This window comes from Saccostrea cucullata, unplaced genomic scaffold (genome assembly GCF_032062105.1).
Source record: "Saccostrea cucullata isolate Sc308-1 unplaced genomic scaffold, CSIRO_AGI_Scuc_v1 ctg1458, whole genome shotgun sequence".
NCBI classification, from domain to species: Eukaryota; Metazoa; Mollusca; class Bivalvia; order Ostreida; family Ostreidae; genus Saccostrea; species Saccostrea cuccullata.
In genome coordinates, this window is record NW_026939900.1 from 33,018 (window position 1) to 55,370 (window position 22,353).

Sequence of the window (22,353 nt, forward strand, 5' to 3'; positions counted from 1 at the left end):
AACTTTCTTTCGTCACTCAGGATATATGTCCAGAGAATATTCCATATCATGCTAATCCTTATCGTGACATTATTTTTTTATCGTCCTATTTCAAATGACCCACAACAATCACTTCAAAATGCCAGGTAAAATTTAATAGAAAACTCAAAGGAGTTTACAAAATGAAATCTGGGTATTAAACAAAGATCTTGTAATGTTTAAACAAATGAAACTTTATGTTTTGATTTCCTTGACCCCTTAGGTTTTCCATTATCTATCAATGAATGCTCGTTTAATACAAAGTACGCTGCTAATACTTTAAAGCAGTTTACAGTAGATAGATATATACCAAGATAAGAAAATTAGAAATGTAACTATGTAAGCAAAGAATTATGAAAGTCTATGATGCTGATTTGTAAAAGGAAAAATTATAAAATAATGATCAAATATCGATAAGTACTAGAAATAAAATGATTATAGAAAACATGTTTAACCAGATAAGTTTCTTAAAATTGATTTAATTGATTGAAATCCGGACAAATTTTAATTTGAAATGTATTTTTTTAAATCATGTATATTATCTTTTTTCAGAAGAACTTCCTGTTTTGAATGCAGAAGAGGAAGGAATAGATGGCGGCTACATCCATGTATGTTACCCCAAAGACAATCATTATGGTAAAAAGCGAAGTTATGGTGACCAATTCATGTATATGCCCTACAGGGTTCTTAATCACTTAACATTTAACTGTAACTTAAGACGTACGCAAGATGCTAATATTCGTGGTTATTACTAGACCAAAATTGCAAAGGATCCAAGAAATGAATTTCAGAAAATCAGAAAACACCTATGAATCAAAAGTGTATACACAAATAAAATTTAATATTAGGCATATTGATTGAAAAATATTATTATAAAAGTGACTAATCAATATCGACATAACATAGTGAAAACACGATTAGAATATTTCAAATTATATGCACACTAGTATATTGTAAATAAACATTCCCGCCCTTATAATAACAAAGGTTGCACTTGACAAATTATTGAAATTTAAAATATTTTATTTTTTAGACCAACTTTCTGTTTCGGATACAGTTTTAGAACAAGAACAAGAATTAGATGGTGGCTACTTAAGTGTCATTAATGTATGTTACGACGACGAGAAAGGTACACAGCAAAGATGTTTCATCAACGTTGATATTTATGGTTCCTTTAGACATTTTATTGTAAATTCTACGGTAATGATTCTTACTCATTCATTTTAAGATTTTTATAAAATTTAGAGAAAAAACCCTTGTTCTTCCTACTTTTCCATCCGCTCTTTTAAGAAAAGACACAGACATCTAAAATATAAACTCAAAGTATTGCAAGAACTGAAAGCTGGGCTTTAATTGCATGAGCATATTGTCTGATCCGAAATTAGTATATGTATTTTTTTTTCCTTTTGGCCATTGATTTTTGAACGGTAGACGTCGTATGATTATAATTTAAAACAATATCCCGTACACAAGCAATTCATATTAAGAGTCCAGACCCCGAGATATGTTTTGATTTCAATTAAGATTTAATAAATAATATTTCCCAGAAATTCTCGCATATTTTCTATTCAGTGTGCATTTTTCTCATAATCTAAAAATTCAGTCTTGAAATAGTTAAGATAATGCACTGTTGCAACCACTTTTGAACTAACGACTACCATTGAAATAATTATTTCAATAATGATTGAGAGTGTATTTCAATAGCAAACATAGTTAGTAACCACTATTGAAATACAACGACTATTGAAATAATTATATAAACAGTGGTTGAAAGTGTATTTCAATAACAAACATAGAAAGTAACCACTATTGAAATACGACTACTATTGAAATACTTATTTCAATAGCTGGTGAGATTCATTTCAATAATAAACAAAGGTTGCAACTACTATTGAAATAACGATCATTTTTTAAGTTAAGCATATGTGAACCTTACGTTTTTGAATCGACCGCGCAACTCGAACTTCGGAAGATGGTACCGGCCAATGTCGTGATCAAAGAACATTTGATTTTGCTAAAATACAAGTTAAAAGGATTTAACAGCGCTTAGATAGTAAAATCAAGCCAAATGAAATCAATACTGCATGAATTTTATTAATTTTGGCTGTTTGCCCTTTCCAACTCCGATAATTTACAAAATTAAACCCTCGCTGTTTTGCGACGCCATGTTTTGCAGAGTAGGACGCAACAATACATTTTCAAGGAAAAAAGCCGTTTATACACCGAAAATACGTTTATATTAAGGCGAAAAATATACAAATTGGTGCCGTTCAGTTTCATGTAACAACAGCACAAGCGATGTCACCATGATGTAATTCCACGATGTACTTCATTGTTTTCCACGTAAGTAAAAGTAGGCCTAAACTTAATAAACTAACATCAGAATCACATGCATAAAACAGATGGATAACCGGAGTTTACATGACACCTTTTACATGCATTTATTCTTAGGGTGTAATTCATAGTTGTATAGCATACTCGAAAATCAGTGTTCTCTGTCTCCAGCTGGGATCCACAATGATTCGAATATTACAGAAAAACACAAATTTCACAGATAAGATTAAAAAAAATATAAGGTTTTAAAATAGTCTTAAATAATTTTTATAAGGCATATATTGGATTTACTTTTTTGTTTACCAGTGTCAAATTTCCAAATACGCAAATAATTAATACTGAAATAGCAATTTACTGGCCAAGTTACAAATTTTATGATAGACAAATCAGTTTGACATACATGTATTTACACCACCTCTGTTGATTTTTTGACTAAATGTTGACATGATTGGTAGAAGTCTGTCACGTGTAGGAGGTGGATTACTTTTACCCAGTCAATACTGGTCGATGTAAAATTCTTTTTGGAACACTTTGAACAACTCAAATCTACAAGGTTAATGTTTTTAGTGTTTTCAGTTGGAAAAGTTAAAGTTATAAGTGGCGTAAATTATGAGAGAAACATTTTTCTCTTAACTGAAAGTCTGTAACACGTACTGTTTAGGCAAAACAAAAATAGTCTACCCTATTTTTTTTGTAGCCGACCCTAAAGTTTTGTGTTTTTAGTTTTGGGGAAAAAATTGGAATTTCATGTTCAAAAAGTGAAGAAGAAAATATAATCAGGTAGTATTTCATAAAACTGTATGTAAAGATGTTATAATATCTAATTCTTAGATATAATGTTGACTTTTATGACATGTTTTATTTGGTTTTACATTAGTTCATATCCAAAAAATACCACTTGAAAAAATGAAATAAAATAATGAAATAATGAATTTTTTTCATGCTCGTAGCAGGAAACAAGACTATTTTTTTGGCCTTAGTTCATTATTGTAGCACGAACAAAACATTAAGAAACTAACACAACGTTATCTCATACTAGGTCACAGTATAATCACAGCGTGATGAAGCATATAGCAGATAAAAACATTTATAAACCACAGATGATACATAAATGTTTCATCGGTGGGGTAAATCCTTTACATTGTTTTAGTGACAGATTGCAGGATGATGCCTTTTTAGTAGAATCGGCTCCGCCTTGTCAGGTATGAAATTTACTAAGCAGGTATCATCCCGTACCTTCTTACTAAAATACTATTTGATTTATAGTCTGTGCAGTACAAGATATGCCTTATTATAAAATGATGTACTATTTAAGAAATGACATTTCATTGTTAAATAAACATGATCAAATGTGTCTGTAAAACGTTGACCAATTTATTCTTGCAAAATTGAATAGTTTTGTGACCAATTTATTTGAACAGGTAGAAGGAAAAGAAACATCATATGTCAGCAGTTTTAAAAATCTCCCACCTATTCAACTCTATATAGATGTTCCTGTGGATAGAGATGCATGAAAAGATCTTCGTGTGTTGCAAGGAAAAGAATGGGTATGAGTGAAAAAAATTTTTTTTTAAGATTACAAAATTACGGGAGTGATCATGCATTTGATTCTGATTTTGGTGGTGTGAAGGGGGATGTATTTATTTTTTTGCCTTTGATGATGACAGCATATAAAGTGTCAGATTATTTTTTCCAAGATCACATGAGAAGAATAATGACAGATTATTTCTTTTTACATAAAAAAATAGATATGAGGGGAAAAAAATCTTCATTGCAGAGAACAATTTATATATTTCATCTTACATATTCTAGGTCAGATTAATCCCAATATTTATTCTCAGAATCAAATGGTCATCCCTTTACAAGAAACTTGCTAATATTGTAACGGAGCAGAGCCAGAATCAAGGCAAGATAATTAAACTCTTTAACAAATTTAATTACGTTACATACAAGTCATCAAAAACAACAGTGATCATATAGTTTTTAGATAAAGTTCCAAAAATAAAAACTAAAGACTTTTCAAAGTTTTTAGTTCGGAATTAAAATTAAAGTCTTTTCAAAGATAAAAGTTTGGAGTTTATGTAAACCTATCCCAAGTATCCAGTCCAGTTCAGGGAAGGAATAAAAGGGTCCATTGACTCTCTGGGTATTTCAGTAGCCGTCTCTCTGCGCTCTCCCAGTCACTCCTATTTATACCGGAGATTGTTTGCCCATTGTTCCGGTCTTTTGTCCGAAGAAAGGATCCCTTTGTTTGACTTTCAATATGTTATAGGTGACTTTTAAAAGTAAGTTAATCTTCTAATAATTGGAAGGTGTTGTTTCGCATCCCAAAATAGATTAGTATATTTTACATTTCCTTTGTAGAAGATGGAGGTTATTTCCATGTCCATATTAATGTTTGTACTAAATACTTCGGGGTTGACTTTTTCTGATTGAAGTTTATTTTTCTCATCCATAAACGAAAATATGTTGATCTTTTTCTTCTTGTTTCCTTGGTTAAGATAGAAATTGTTAAAATCCCTCCAAGAATTATATAAGAAAGTCATTTTGCAATGGTCCCCGATTTCAGATTATCTAACATTTTACTTTACAATGTACAGTACTGACCTATTAACTGAGTTAAGAAAAAACACACAATATTTATAATCAACATCTTAATGTATACATCATAAATAGTATTCATAACAAGAAATCTACTGATTCCTAGGAAAGCCTACGGATTATTATGCCCTGTAAACACTTGCTTGTCTAATTCATCTTTTATATAATACACATATCTAAGACAAGCATAGGGATTACTAGTATTATGCCCTATAAACACTTCCTTGTCTTATTTAATTAAAGCACTAATAAACGGCTGTAGATATCAATTGTGTTACAGTATGATCATATAAAGTCCAGTAGTATAATATTTTGAAGCTTCACTAGTCTAGTTGATAATTCTCATAAATACATGTACAGGTAACTGCAGAGGCCTCAAATTCATAAAATGTTAGACAATAAAGTAACAACTCAAGTTTTAAATGGATATAAATTACTTATTTACATGTTTTCCATTGTACACATCATTAAGGCATGAAGTTTAAAACTAAAATGAAATTTGTTTAACAGGCTAAGAATAATATTGCTGTGTCACTGTCATCAAAACCTGAAATTTGCATCGCGCAGTTCCTAGAGCAGCTCTTTATTGTCTGAATGTAAGGAGCAATGTGGAACATGGAGGGATATTACACAACATACAAACAAAGCAAAGGCTGAATTATTTGCGTCAGATAAGACCTACACCTACAGTGGTCAATATTTCAACAAAGCATGTGACCAAAACGATTGAAGTTGAATTCATTATGACAGGAAAGCTAGCTTTTATAGAACAGATTGTACATGTAGAAACTTTTGTCAAGGTTAAAGAAATAATTCTGTTTCAATAGAACAAACAGTTCTCTTTTTAAAGAGTGTTATTTTGAACTGTTGTCCAATATCTTCATATGTTGTACATTTTAATATTAATTACATTGGCAATTAGATATGTGGATATTTAGTGAGAATGTATTGTTCATATCAAGTTCATCATTCAGTCTGAGAATAAAAGTGTGATGTTAAAAATGAAACATAAGAAATCGGAATGTGAATAATTATATAATTTTATTATGTTTTAAGACTTCATAACAATTTTCTTTATTATGTTATTTTTTTTGAAATATTTATTTAAACATGTTACAGTAAAACTTGTTTAGTGCGAACAAAGATATAGCGAATTTATGGATATTGTGATCTTATTTTGGATCCTCAACTATATAAATTCAATGAATTCGTTACATGGATATAACGAATTATGGATATAGCGAAGTAAATGTTGTAGGTCCTAGTAACATTGTTATAACCGAGTTTTAACGTATATATTTGAATTTAAACAGAATAATTTTTTGATTGATTTATGAGCCATCATAAAATACAAATGTGTTTTAAGGGTCAAATTTTGAAAAAAAATCAGAGGAAATTCAGATTATTATATCTTTTTTTTACAATGCATGTGAAAATCACAACATTCACAAAGCTTAGCATTACTTCTTTAAAATGGAAGTGAAAAACAAAATTTCTAATTATATAAAGTTGGATTTTATGAATTTTTTAATAGTCAAAGTTGAGAAAAAGGCTATTTTTAAGAGTCCAGGGGAAATTCAAACTAATTATCTTTTTATTATTACATAATTTATGAAAAAGAATAAGCATGCATGATTTTTAATTTTTATTTAAACATGTTATATATTTAAAAGTTAACTGAATAATTTTTTGATTGATTTTTTAGCACTTATTACATATAAATATGCTTTACGGGTCAATTTTTTGAAAAAAAAAAATGCCAGAGGAAATTCAGATTATTATATCCTTTTTTCGAATTCATGTAAATTCCAATTTTTCCCGTTTTTCACGGAGCTAAACATCACTTCTTTAAAATGGAATTAAAAAACAAAATTTCTAATTATACCAAGTGTGATTTTAAGACATTTTTTATATTCAAGGTTGAGAGTAAATAGGCAATTTGTAAGAGGCCAGAGGAAATTCAGACTGTAATTGTGCGAAAATTAGATGCTTTATCTATGCAAAAGAATAAGCATGTATGACTTTTAATTTCATTTTAACATGTTATTTATTTAAGGTAATTCCACCCTTCTATGATGTCGTAGGTTTTTGCAAAAGCGTAAATTAGTTTAAATTCATACATGTACCTTATAGAAAAATATCTCATGGAAGAATGCTTTACAATAGGTGTAATTTTAAATATGTTTAGTTAAAGAATTTAAAATACATATCTTCTATATTCAATCAATTATTCAATCTTTAAAAAAATGTTGACAAGGGCAATAACTCCTTCTAAGATCTCTTCATTAAGGCATTTGCATTACTGTAAAATAATTTTCCTAATATTCAAAGTTATCTTTTAAGTAGGAAGTATTTAGGAACACTCAGCATTAGAATTATTCATTTAACTAGTTTTTACATATTTTTCTTAATACTGTTTACAAAAAAAGTACAATTTTTTATATTGACATACACTTGTGTTTATGTGTGTTTCGCATCTTAAATAAATGTTGACTTTACATTTTTGTTGCAATAAATGGAAAGTTTAAAGTATATCAAATGAAAATAAATGCAGTTTTTGAACTTTGAACCTATTAAGTTGCTGAAGGGGTGAACATTTTCTTTTAATACTGGTAGTATTTCAATAGTGGTTGAAACTTAGTGTTATTATATAAAAATTCACTCTCATCCACTATTAAATTAATTATTTCAATAGTGTTCGTATTTCAATAGTAGTTACTACATGTATTTATGTGTGTTATTGATATGCACTCTCAACCACTATTGAAATAATTATTTCAATTGTGGTCGTGTTTCAATAGTGGTTATTACTTATGTTTGTTTTTGAAATGCATTCTGAACCTCAATCGATATATCTATTTCAATAGTTATCGTATTTCAATGGTGGTTACTAACTATGTTTTCTATTGGAATGCACTCTCAGCCACTATTGATGTAATTATTTTAATAGTGGTCGTTATTTCAATAGCGTTTGCAACAATGCATATCTGAATTTTGTAGACATTCTTTTGGTTTCAAACAAACAATACTTTTATTGCCAGCTCTTCTTGAACAATTTCAACATTTCGAAAAGTTATTTAAAATAGATATATTACAATATGCTTCCAGCTGCGTATGAGCACAGAGTATTATATCACAATATTCCTATAAAGCAAATATCTAATTTCTCTTTCAGTTTCATTCGCAAGCACAAATATTCATCAGTAACTTTTCCAACGACTGTGATGTCAGAAATATTTGTTTGAGTATCGTTTCGTAATGGGACTTTTTTGTTTAGCGGAAGCGTCTGCTTTGACGCTGTTAGGTTTTTTTATTTACTGTGCTATTTATAGTAAGACAGCCGATCATGATACTTATAGCCAAATTTTTGTTTTAAGCAAACTCTGGCTAAATATATTTTCAGTTATTCCAAACGTAAAACTATAAATTGAATCCAAAATCATAGATGGATGCAAAATGTAAAGCTATATTGAACAAAGAATCTCTTGTAATGCATACATCCGACCTTAGCTGTCTGATGAAAGTATCCATGACATGGATTTATAAATAATTACTAATGAAAGAATATTAACAATACATATGCAGAGACATATACTCGTGGAAGCATTTATTTTCGACAATCATCTGAATTACATGTGCATGTAACATTAGAAGCAACAATAGCGTGTTATCAGTATTTTACATCTGATTTAAGTGATGCTTAATTTATTGAAATGCTTACATGTAATTGATTGAAAACATACTCCGATCTTAAACTTTTTTTTTTTAATTCTAAACTATTAAAGCACAAACACCCTTTCCTTGTTATGCAGTTAGAGCTATATAATTTTATGCTTTAAAATTTCACATCAGCAATAAACAGCACATGCCAAGAAGAAAATGAACGACTGCTAAAGACGTGCTCTTATTTAAAGAAAACTTATCCGAACACTGAACATGTTTGGCCAGCAATTGAAACGTCTACTAAGCAGATTGTCATTTGTGTGAATGATCGATCAAACAATGACTTGATAGAGGAACAAATAAACAATTTCAGGATTTTACAATCTTCAAGATTGAAAAGCAAGAGGTTTACGTACTCTCTGCAAGAAAAAATCTACGCAAGCTATGAATCTCTGAAATTTGAAAGTAAAGTGGTGTGTCACATCAAAGAGGTAATAAATAAAAATGCAGAGTCTCTGTTTCAAAAACATAACAACCTTTCTGCAATTAGTGGATGTCCGTATCAAATTCGTGAAGGAGAACTTCACAGTTGCTGGTGCATCGTTCTGTTTTGTTGCTGCAAAGGATATGTTCCAATCGAAGAAAAAGAATTTCCAAAAATGATTGAAGACATCCCAGTTGATGTCCGTGAGGGCTGTTTTTCGTTTGGAACAATTCACAAATCCAATGACAATCTTTGTGATGCATCGGACTTTTATTCTCATATATCTATAGGAAAAAATATTGCATTTGATAAATCAGGTTTGTCTGGAACGGCTGGAGCTTATATTACTTTTCAACAGAAAAACAGATCGGTAAAAGGCATTTTAACATGTGCACATGCAGCTCTTCCAACCACCAACTTACAACGATGCAAAGATTATTTAAAAAAATGCCAGATTTCTTTAGTAAATGAACAATGCCGTCTTGGAGAGGTTTGTGATGCTGAATTTAGGTATGAAGACCCGTACGGTACGAGTATAGATGCTGCATTAGTAGAAGTCGATCAACATTTCCTGCCTAAATATGGAGAGTTTATGAAAGGAGACCAGGAGGCCTTAACAAACGCTGGTGATAATGTGTTATATTGATTTTACATCATTTTCATAAAATCTTACGTGACAAAAATGCATACTATACAAATCTTAAAAAGCATTCAAGAAAGGGGTTTTTTATAAAACAAGGTAATACTTTATCAGGTCTATTTTTTATTAAGGCATATCTAAATGGAAACATCTATTCGGAAAGGTTGAACGTTGAACACCTTTAATTTTGCAAAGTACTCGTTAACTTTATTGGGGAAAAAATAAAGGACTAAATTACAAGCTAAATCAATTATTTTTGCAGTCATAGGCTTTTAAATATAATTTGTAGTTGTAATCGACAAATTATTCTCTATAAAATTTACAATATTGTTTTATTTATACTGCTAATACATCTATTCGAAACGAAATTTAAGGGGGAAAAATCGTTCGTTCATGGGTTATCCATCGAAGTTCGTTGAAAATATTGATAATTAATGAAACACATTAATAAATACGAGGGTCATTAAAAAGTTCGTAGACTTTTGTTATAACTAGTCTGAGCAACAACATTTAAATATACTTTGATGATTGTACAAATGCTAAAAAATTTAACACAGAAAAAATGTAGTCATTGCGTAGGGTCAAAACTGAGCTATCTACTAATTATACAATTTTTAATATTTAAAGTCATTGCTTTAATAAATAGCACTTATACAGATTAAAATTGGGATTTTCAAATTAAGTAATGTTCTATTTCTTAAGATTCTAAAATTTGATATAATACATTGCTTCGTTTAAACGATATCAATTTCTAAAGACGGATAGACTTCACTAAAAAAATAAAAACATAAAAAAACAACGACGCAAGAGGACGTCACGGAGCAGCAAGTAGCGATAAAACTTTGTTTTGTTTTGTATTAGGGAAACCTTTAAAACAAACTCTGAGAATACTTAAGGAATCAGAAAATTGATTTAAAAAATGAACCATGTAATTGTTTATAGTAGAAAAGTTGAGTTAATGGTCTCTAAAACCCAGGTTATAGTTTAAAATTTTGTCAAGAGAGTAAGTAATGTCAAGAAACGTGATGTGTGATTCACTTTTTGTGAACTTGTGAAAGCAAAGTTACGTGGAAAAGAATTTGAAATCATTGACAATATTACTTGTGCTACTCAATTTATTGTTAACAATCTAGGTGTCAGGTGTTATAAATATGATTTTATAATTGGGGAGGACTCTACAAACCAAGTATGAAATGAAAAGATAAAGTAAGTTTAAGAAACTTGCTCGACGTTGTTTTTGACGTCACAGTGTTCCGTGGTGACAAATTAAAACATGTTGCTTTGAAAATTGTCTAACATGAGTTCCATTTAATAAAATGGAATTAAACTTTAAACGCCGACAAAATAAATGTTTTTACCTTTGAAAACGTGTCAATCTTAAGTTTCGTAAAAATAATATGAGGATAGAGGACATTTCCTACGTATTTGTTTACCCTCGTATGTGAAACCATTATTTTCAATAATTTCATGTTTCATTTTATTAATATGAAATTACTAAACAAAAACAAAGCACAAAAAATTATATTTTTATCAAATACAGAAAATACATTCAATCATACCAAGAGTACTTGAACAAAAATCCTTTACGTTACCTGCGAAAGTGCAATTCACATATATATATCTTTCTCAGCATAGACACAGTTGAAGGACAGATGATACAAACGATTTTTCTTTCTTTGGAGGACATAGATTGGTGGAATCAAGAGCATGTAAAATTGCCTACCAATCAATTGATCATAGTCATGGAACCCAAAAATCTGACATTTATTCTTAATTTCTTAAATATAGAATGTAATCGATGAAAAAAATTACCATACCTGTTTATTAAATTATATATCTGTACGAATTTCATATGATATTCACAATTTATATACGAGTAAAAAATCAAATACAAACTGTGGACAAAAGTATCGGAACGATTTACGTCATCGTTTTATATTTGGAAAATACTCGCGTTTGATTCGATGCTTAAAATAGCCATATTACGTAAAAGCTAATAAATATAAATTACATTTTCTGAAAGAAAAAACAATTTTGTATTTCTCTGATTAAAACAAAGGTTATTTTTTAAAACTTATCTTAATATTTTGTGATGTATTCTTTGGCCCTACGTTCCGCGGCGACTCCTAAGGGGAGAAATCGCTATAAATTTTGAATTGTTACGTAATCAAAACGAGTCCAAATTGAAAATATTTTATCATATAATTGTTCAACAGAAGTTATTTCATGCATGGATTGTTTTATTTTTCTTTTAATCTTTAACCATAAATTTTCTATGATGTTAATATCGGGGCTCTGCGATAGCCACTCCATTGTATTGATATGGATGTTCTCCATGAAAACTTTCGTTACCCTAGACCGATGAACTGGTGCATTATCATCTTGAAAAATATAATTATTGTCCGAAAAGTGTCTTGCTATCACTAGTCATAGATTGTCATCTATAATTTGAATATATTTATCTGAATTTATGTTTCCCTCCACACGTGTTAATATCCCGACGCCATGATAGGTTATGCAACCCCAAACCATCACTGATAGTTTCTTTTTTTATTGGTGAAGTGTACTGTGGTCTAAATGCTTCGTCACTTTTTCTCCAGATGTAAACTTTATTGTCACTGCCAATAAGAATTTGACTCTCGTCTGAAAAAAATACCTCTTTCCAGTCATCGTCTGTCCATGTTGATTCCGCACAACACCATGCTACTCTCCGCTGACTGTTTACAGGGGAAATCCTTTTTTTCTCTTTCAAACACAGCGATGATATTTTTGATCCTTCAAAAATCGCCAAACTGTCTTTTTAGACACATTTCTATTTTCATTGTTGTAGAATGTTTCCGTCAAATCAGCCAGCGGAGTTTTCCTGTTAGTTTTCATTTCTCACAAATTTTTTCTCCCGTCACGATCGCTCAAACTTTTTTTCCTACCTGTTTTTGGGGCAGTTTTACAGTTTCTCGTTCACATTTTTTTTTTATAAATTCGATGCACAGTTGTTTTAGACATTTTAAGCATATCTGAAACTTTTTGAAAAGAATTTCCATTTTGAATTAATAAAACAACGGATTTTTAAAGACCATCCGATGTATAATGACGATTCTTATCCATGATTTTAGGGGACAGATTTTACTTACTTTTAGATTGCAGACGATAAATAATGACGTAGCTAATGTAAACAGGAAGTAGTCATCAACCTAAAAATACCCAAGGTGTAGCATCAAATTGTGTCTACACCGAAAATGCCAGCTATAAATAACGCGAACATGTGCATCAATAAATAAACTAACGTAAATCGTTCCGATACTTTTGTCCACAGTCTCTATTTTAACTGTAATATAAGATGTTACGTATTTGTTCTCTTATGTAAATACAATATTTACATACTACCACAGGACAAATGATATTTTAATGTTGCTTATCTACCCAACTTTTATCAAGGCAATGTCACTCAATTTATGTATATTCACTGATAATTTTTTTTCACGTTTTTGTAAGGAAAACCCACCGTGTTATTGTCATGGCCGCATACTAGAGAAAGAAAGGCAAGGTACGAAGTCAATACCAGTGTTCAAATATGGAGCTTCCACGGGTTAAACAAATGGTATATTAGCCTTCGATGGCTTGGTTTGTCGATCAGACTCGCTTGGATTTTCATCAAACGACCCTTGCAAATGTTTATTGTACGGACAACTCCACATTATTTCGAACTCTCAGAGCCACGATTTTTTTAATGCTGGAGATTCCGGTTCTGTTATATTTCATAATAAAGGTAATGAAATAGTTGCTGTTGGACTTGCAATAGGAATGCTTGATGATAAAACTTGTATAGCAACAGATATAAAATCAGTCTTGAATTTGTTTCCTGACAGAAATGTTAGAATGACAAAATTTCAATGTACTGATGATTCTGGAATATATATGAGACAAAACGATGGGCTTATTGCTGCAGAAAATATGACCAGTGGTTTTCTAAACATAAGCTTGGGGGTACGCCCAAAAGTTCATCCTAGAAAACGGACTAGAACAAAATACGGATCGTCAACTCATTCAAGCGAAGAACTGAACATCCAATCTAAAGAAGGCATCAAAATTGATGCAACAAATTGTGAAGTAGAGTTAAAGAGAGGATCAGAGTCTTTAATGTTAAGGACTTCGTGCTCAACTTTTGGATCCCGTTTATCAATTATACTGGGCAAAATAAGTTAGGGATCAAACTTTTACACAAGAATATTTTTTTCGTACCCATGAATTTATGTGACAACAAGGCTTAAGTAGTTTTAAAAACAAGTCATTTACATGATTCGATTCTTAAATCACACGTGTTTATTGAGTTTTGGGACATATTGGTCAAGAAAGTATGTGGCGTTAAAAAAGGAAGTGGAATAAAGGAAACATAAAAGTATCAAAGAGGGTTTTCTTTGGTGAACATAAGAAAATTTCAGTATATCTGGCCAGAACTGATGCTAAGACGCGATTAGGAGGCATATGAGTATGGACGAACACTTCATAGAAGCATGGATGCTGGAAGGTGGTAAAACGCAGAGTCACGTTGCAGAGAGACTTTATCTTTCCAAAAGCGGAATTAACTGTTATGGGACCGATATTTATAGGCAGAAAATTGTCAAAAATGGCTATTACCGGTACGTCCAAGATGTATGGCAGTTCGTGCGGATCATTATTTGGCCAATTTTGCTGAGACACACCGCTTCTAAAGTGCTCTTAAGCTTAAAACTGGGCATCAGAGAGCAGCGGACAGACGGATTTCTACACAGTTTAATACAGACTCCAGGAAGCAAATCTCAAGGCTGCCAACCAGCCGCACGTCCTGTATTAAATTAGAGTGCCGCAGAAATCGACTACAGTGGGTAACAGAACACAAAAATTTGGAAATAACGTCATTGGTGTTTTGTTCTCTTCTCAGACGAGTCCCGATTTTGTTTTGACATCCATGATGACAGAAGACTTGTTTGGATTGAAAATGGGGAAAGATATGCTGATTGTGTCATTTCTGGGCAATACAGAGTAAATGGAGGTTTAGTGATGATTTGGGCAGGCATAAGTATTGACTGCAGAACTGATCTGCACATTTTAGAAGGCAACCTGACAGGTTTAAAATACCGAAAAGATATTCTTCATCCTATTGTTAGACGTATTGCATGTTTTCTGGGGGAGGATTTCGTCCTAATGGACGATAATGCTCGACCTCATAGAGTCCAAATTGTAAACGAGTAAATGGAAAGTGAAAAAACTTAGCGTATGGACCCGCCAAGTCATTTTCTAGACCTGAAGTTAATTGATCATGCCTGGAACATTCTTTAGGAACGCATTTCAGTTTGTCTTACACTTCCCCAAAATCGACAGGAGCTTCAGACAGCATTGCAAGAGGAATTGCAGCAGATTCCTCAGGCTGGCCTTGGACAGCCGACGGGCATCATGGGTCTGTGCTGCAGGGCCTCGCGGGGAGGTCAAACAAAATACTGGCAATCACTTTAGTGACATAATTTGACTCTTCGGAAAAAAATCTCATTTTCAGGTCTACACTCAACATGCCGAATTCTTAGTGACCGTAATGAACAATTCGTATCGTGTGTTCAAGCAGACATATCACATCCAATGTTTAATTTTCACTTTTTAAATATAAAATATGATACTAAAATTAAACCTGCATTCTGTTTTCTATGATACAGTATTTGTAAAACAAATTTAATTTGATGATCCTTAACTTTTTTTGTCCAGTATACATCACCAGACTTGGTTCATGTTAGTGTAACATCACCTGGAGAATGTCTGCTAAAAACACCGTCAGAAATTTGGTCAATCAAGTCGCAAACCCAACCAGATGCTCAATATTCAATATATGGAACGAGTTTTCTATCATAAGTATCAATTATTTTCAAAGAAAATACAGTAGGTTTCACCCAACTTTAATGCTGAATTCACAGCATCACATGAATATGTCTTGCTCAACTCTCTGTAAATTAGGACGTACAGTACATGAAGCTCAGATTTGCATTACCATTTCATTATTATTTGCATGCATAAAACATAATCAATCAAAATATATATTAGACGTACTGTCACAGTGATTTTGATATTTGTCAGTAAACAGGGATACAAAGTTTACCCATTTTTTTTATTTTGGCCTGTGTTAATTTTCATGTAATTTTTTATTTTGATTGTAAATTAATATAACCATTCTGTTTCATCTGTATTCTAAATTATGTTTTTGTTTTCTGTATTTTTTATTTTGTATTCTTAGAGTGTCTTTTTTGTATGTTAACTATTTTTTATGCATTGTATAATTTATATTTCTGTCGGATTTTACCATATTTTTTTTTTTATTTTTTTTTAAATTTATATTACATAATTTTTACATGTAATTTTTGTAACATAAGTTTCCACTGATGTTTGTTTTATTTATCTGTATCTCTTAATTTAAACACATATTTTATATTGTAATAAAGTATTTACTTATAATAGTAGTATATATTCTAATATACATTGAAACAAATACATAAACTTAAATCTGCACACGGCCCAATGGACCCTTAAGTAACTTTCACCGATACATATTTTATTTTACATTTGCAGAAGTTGTTTTCTAATTTTAAATGCTATTACAAATTTGGCTTATTTTATCTTGCTTTTACACTTTAAAATATATCAGTATCAATAGTATTTTGGGTGATTTTAATGTAATCAAAATATATATTGTCATATATTTGAGAGTCGCATATTAAGATATTTATTTTCATTTTTGACAGTTCGTCTAGACCACGTTCCAATGAGAATCCTCTTGTTTAAAGGTAACACAATTACTCAACAACACGCATGTCGGTTTCTTTCTGTTTGATTTTCAAACCTAGGGTACCTTCACCTGAATTTTTATTAACACGGACCACAAACTGCTGTAATATTATTTTCCTTACCAAAATTCCTAACCCGCAATATATATTTTTGGCGCAGGGGTACATGTATGCTTAATATTTCTATTGTATCCAATCCATCCAAATTCTTAATCAATCCTGTCCAATTGTTCATTGACTTCGAGATTTGTTTCATTAATGTATATTGTGTCAGAACTAATGTGTTCGATAAGGTATACACTTAAATCGTGATTGTTAAGCGTCCGTCCTACATTGATGTGACCAAATGTAATCTGCTGCTACTACATTTACCGAATCATGAAAACATTATTTCGGATCATTGGGGCTTTTCAAAATATGTCCAATTGTCTCATGATCAGTATTGGTCGCAATAATTGTAACCCAGGGATCATTAAAGGGCCTGTGTTTAATGCATTTCCAGCGTAAGCACGTAAACAATTGATATTGAACTATTTTATGGGACCGGTAGTTCTTTTTTCTTAAATTTTAACGGTAGTCGTCAGAGAATTGACGTCGATGGACTGTAACTAGATATTGATTTGTCTTTTTTGACTTCCAAGTTTAAGTTCGATAACGCTTTTTCCAACTTTTAAGTAACCTCACGAATCGTTACCTACAAAAAATTATAATTTTAATCTGTTTTCAGCTTACATTTCTCGTACAGTTGTGGTAAAAATCATGTATTATATATATGATTAAAGAAAAACGGATATTTTACAAAAAACACAAAAATTATTTTTAGATATTTATACAATGCATTATACAGTCACACAAATAACGCCGATTTCTGTATTTTCCCGTTGTAACAGAAAAACACATACAACATATCTTTTTCTCCAAAATAAAAAAAAAAACAACTTCTCATATCTCTTATAAAATTAACAGGATATTTCTATTACAATAAATTTAGACGTAATATTTTTAGCGACAAACTTTACTTAGAAAAGGGATATGAAGCTTCATTGAGATAAAAGTTTTTTACAATGTTCCATCCAATGAAAATTAGTTTTAAGTTCAATTTTTAAAAGTGTTCTCAATTAAACATTATCCATGTCCTGAAAATATGTCTTGATGCTTAATTGACGTTAAATCAGAAATGTTTTAGGCAATAGTATATTGATTCATTCCTAATTCAGGAAGCAACATTTATCAAAATCTATATTTGCGGAAAGTACATGTACTTAAAATTACTTAACGTAAATGTCGGTTTCATCATATCTTATAATTTATTACGAAATCTAGTAGATTTATTGTTCACAGAACAATAAGAGGTATTTCCACTTGCAATGAATTTCAATTTTCATTTAATATTCTTTACTTTTAGAAATTCAATAATTTGATTTAAAGGAAACCAGAAGTGGCCGGCTAAAAGATTTAGAAAATTAGAAAAAAAAATTAAATGACCTTTCACCTTGAATAAATGTTTCAAGTCGAAGATCAAGGGTCACATTACATTTTCCTTTTCTACTTATAGTTCATAAGATATGAGGATTTTTCATAAGCTATAAGACATAAAAAGGCAATAACTCATATAAAGGTTTATCAGATCCTTTTGCACTAATAGACTGAAGTTGCACCTAAAGACCATGAAGACATTAGCGAAGGTTTCGTGTCTCTATGACTTACAGCTTAAGAAGTGTAGCGATAACAATGTTTTTCGCACAAATGGCAATAACTTCCAGAAGGGTCAATATTCAGAAGCAATAATGAAAGCTTTGAAATAGTTAAAGAGTACATATCAATGATACAACATCTTCGCTAACCAAGGGTTTCTGATACGCTACTCTCCTCATAAACCCTTGGCCTACGATGTTCATAGAAATCGAGATTTTTTTTCCAGTGTTCTGATTGGATTTCAGTACACCCAGGTCGACCTATTTGCAAATGTTTTTTTTTTTAATGACGATATTTGGGTTCGTTATATATCTTCACTCTTTAATCTCGGAAATGAAAAACGCAAGAAAACAACGATCCGTAAAATAACATTCAATTCCATGAAATCAATATCCATGGTGTCATCCAATATCTTCTAAAAATATGATTAAGAATCTATATTGAAGCTTCAGATTTGTTCTATAAATAATTAATAAACATATCTCAATTATTACTTCTTAATTATTCTTGAAAAAACTTTGATTTAATTTTTTTTAACACGTGTCTTTATTTCTTGCAATGACGCAATCTGTGCGTACCTGATAGATTCGAGATCACGTGACGGAAAACAATCCCGTCTTTTGACTTCACCGCATGCCAAGGGTTTATGAGGAGAGTAGCGTATCAGAAACCATTGGCTAGCGAAGATGATGATACAAAGACAAATAATATAGCTGAAAGACAAAAGAGATAATAAAGCTAAATTTCTCAATTTTTGGAATAACCTTGAACTTTGACCTTTTTTCAAATTTCAAGGTTAAAGCTCATTGAATTTTATGCTTTCAATTCCATGTCTCTACGCTTCTCGATTTATTTATTTATTTATTTGTTAATCGTAAAATTCAAAAAACAATTCATGAGCAATTACTCATTGAAGGGATTTACAAAACCTTTTGCTATGAAAATAATGAAGAGTCTTCCTTATCAGTCAAAGACATAGGTGAAGGATTCAAACCTCTGCAGTTTATGGGTTTTTTTTCAAAAATGGGGGGGGGGGTCGTTTTTCGGACTCAAGTTTTATAATAGGTCTTGCGGTTTCAAAACATCTCCAGAAATAAAATAATAATAAATATATGGATTTCAAGAGGTTTTTCCACAGAAAGGTGAAAAGTTCTTTTTATGACTTGAGAACAACAAATAAAAATGAAACATGAATTGCTACTCAATGTTGTAACGTACCTTCTTCAACCTTGTACGACGAATGCCGTGAATTTGTATGCTTACATGAACAAGTCAGATCACCCTTTCATTAAAATTTCCTTTGTTTTCACTAACACAATTCGCAGTAGATGAAGCTAGATATTTAATGATAAACTGTCCGATCATATCTAAATCTAAAGTATTAAAAGAAGTATTTAAGAAAATATTCACAATATGACAAACATAATAGCTGTGCATTAGTGAAAACAAGGTTTAAAAGATTTTTTTTCTGTATGCTCAATGTAGAGCTAAGATATCCCATAGTGATCAATCCTATCCATGGGGCCATGATTTTTAAAATAATTTAGAATGAAAAAAAACAAAACGATGCTTCCAAAAAAATTCAAATTTTCTTTCCTCGTGGTTCTTTAGAATATTTTTCAATAAACCACCCTACGTTTTTTTTTTTTTTAACGATAATCGTCTTTTGTAGGGGAACATATACGTTCAACTTAACAATTTAAAAATACTGTTAAGTTAATTTAAAGTAAAGGATTTTGTTCGAAATTAACTTAATACTTAATATTGTTCGAGAAAGCAGACGAACAGAGACAATGTGTGATAAGGTAAGCTTACTTGGGGATTCAGTTCCAGTGAGCTAAAATGTTTTAAAATACAACACGGAATCTGGGGAAGGATTGGGTTGTTTTATTAAAATGTAACGCCCTTTTGATTGTCATTAAGAAATTTGGTCAAAAATATATGCCAATCCAGGTATCCACTTTTTATATGTATCATCTGTTCTTAAGTACTTTATTATTTTCACAATGCCTCCTGAACGTTCAGTCACATAAAGATTGTTGCTACTATCCACACATAATTCCCAAGGGTCATGCAGATCAATGTTATTGATGAAGCGGAGAAAGTGCCCGTCTTTGTCCAGAATGTGGATACAGTTATTGCCCCTGTCAGTTGTTAGAATTTGAGAATACATATCTGTTGCTATTCCATAAGGTTTAAAGGACTTAGTAAGTCCTTGTTTTCCTGTATATTTAAATCGAAACGTGCCACTCTCATTAACAACGACTATAGCACCATCTGCGTTATCAGCAACACAAATATCTAAGTTTTTATTTTCTGTTAAAGATGCAAAAAACAAGCTTCTAGAAAATAAACATTTACCTTGATTGTCACATATAATGGTAAATAGTTTTCCCATAGTGTCTGTATAACGAGTTAGTTTTGTTGGTCTAGGTGGTTCATCATAACATTCGGTATTGAATGCTTGAAGAATAAAAATCCCCCCTGATGCAGTTACGCAGATTCCAACTGGAAGCCAAATAAAATCTTTTACAAGGTTTATACACTCATCTTTCTTAAACACACTTACAACTCCCACTTCACCAGTGTTGCCAACGCTCATGAGATCTGAATTATGATCAACTGCAAGACCCCATGACATAACTGGTGTTACTCCATTAAATGTTGCTTCAACAACTTTCAAGAGCTTTCCGCGATTGTTGAAACATTTTATATCCTTGCTCCGATCCCCACAAACCCATATCTCTTTTTCTGAATTTCTGTCGAGACAAGTCACACTTTGAAGTTTATCAAAACCTGTATTGATTTTGCCAATAAATTCGGGTATCTCGAGAATATATGATAGAGTGTCTTCAGCTTTGGAAATTTCTCGGGCGGTCGTTTTCTCCAGTTTTTGAAACGTGTGCTTCGTATGTTCGTCTGAAACAATGCAGGATGTACAAACAGGAACGTTACAGTCAACACAGTGCACTTCGCATTTTTCATTGGGATGGATCCTACAAAGCGGGTAAGTTTGTCTAGCAGAGAATGGTACAACGATGTTGTAATGTTTCTCCGAACTACTTACGATATGTCCACCAACACATTCCTTACATAAGTTCAAAGGACATATTGTGCAAAACATCTCAACTGCATTATTCTTGCAGAAATCACATCTTAGTACATCTTGGCCACTAGTTCTGGGATTCATGGTTAAATACCAGTATACTAGTAAATATCTGTAGAAAATAATAGTACATTTCAATTGTTAGAGCAAAAGCACATCTTTTCGTGGGGTTAAATTCTTGTGGTTCTTAAACAATCGATATTTTCTTTGGAATTTTCTGGCGGAATAAATGTACGTCATTTCAAATTATTTATGCTTACTATTTACTACGAAATATAAATCATTTCAGTTCTATGAATTCTAAAAAAATTAATAACAAAATATAACTTGGCCTTTTGGCTTATCAATTTGAGTTCTTACAATCATAAAAAAATCTCTTCATTGTGAAAATGTTTTGTTTGAGAGATGTATCAAGAAAGTTCTGATCGTGTCCGAGCTGTGTTGAATAGAAAACAAACAGTCCTTTTATTTCTTAATGGAGTGGTTTTTGCAAAACGTTAAAGATTTAGTGCAGTAAAGAATGAAATGAAATCCGTCTTTTACAAGTATTTCAAAAGTATGAGGATTTACATGTATGACTTTAATGTAAATTCTTGATATTCAAGGAAGAGGTGAAGGTATAAGGCCTGTTTTTAGGGTAAGATTTTTTCTAAAAGAGGCATAACGGCAGACCATTTTTTTTTCACTTAACCCATTTGCTTACTGTAAATCACTTTTTATTCACGAGAACTTTATTTTCGCGTAATTACGCGAGACAGTGTGCTCGCGAAAATTTATTTCTCGCGTATAATAGTATTCCTTAAGATTATATAGAGCAATGACCACAATTCGTGAAAATTTTGTCTCGCTTATAAAGAATCAATGGCTATCTCGCGAAAATAAGGTTTCGCGAAAATATAGTGATCTACAGTATCTTTACCCTCACTGAAATCTGTACCAGTTTACAATGTATCAACAAATTTGTAGACTTCTATATCTATATGTGATTACTACATAGCAAAGAAATCAA

The 22,353-nt window shown here is 31.3% G+C and overlaps 1 protein-coding gene across 1 annotated transcript; it reads right to left on the reverse strand.

Moving 5' to 3' along the window:
• Positions 1-20,156: 20,156 nt before the first annotated feature.
• Positions 20,157-21,428, reverse strand: LOC134254249 (uncharacterized). Its single transcript, XM_062736793.1, has one exon. It carries the CDS (start codon positions 21,426-21,428, stop codon positions 20,157-20,159), a length of 1,272 nt encoding a protein of 423 aa, XP_062592777.1.
• Between the last annotated feature and the right edge of the window lie 925 nt (positions 21,429-22,353).

Coding starts and splice junctions, on each gene's coding strand:
- LOC134254249 (XM_062736793.1), bottom strand. CDS start 21,428: ATGAATCCCAGAACTAGTGGCCAAGATGTACTAAGATGTGATTTCTGC.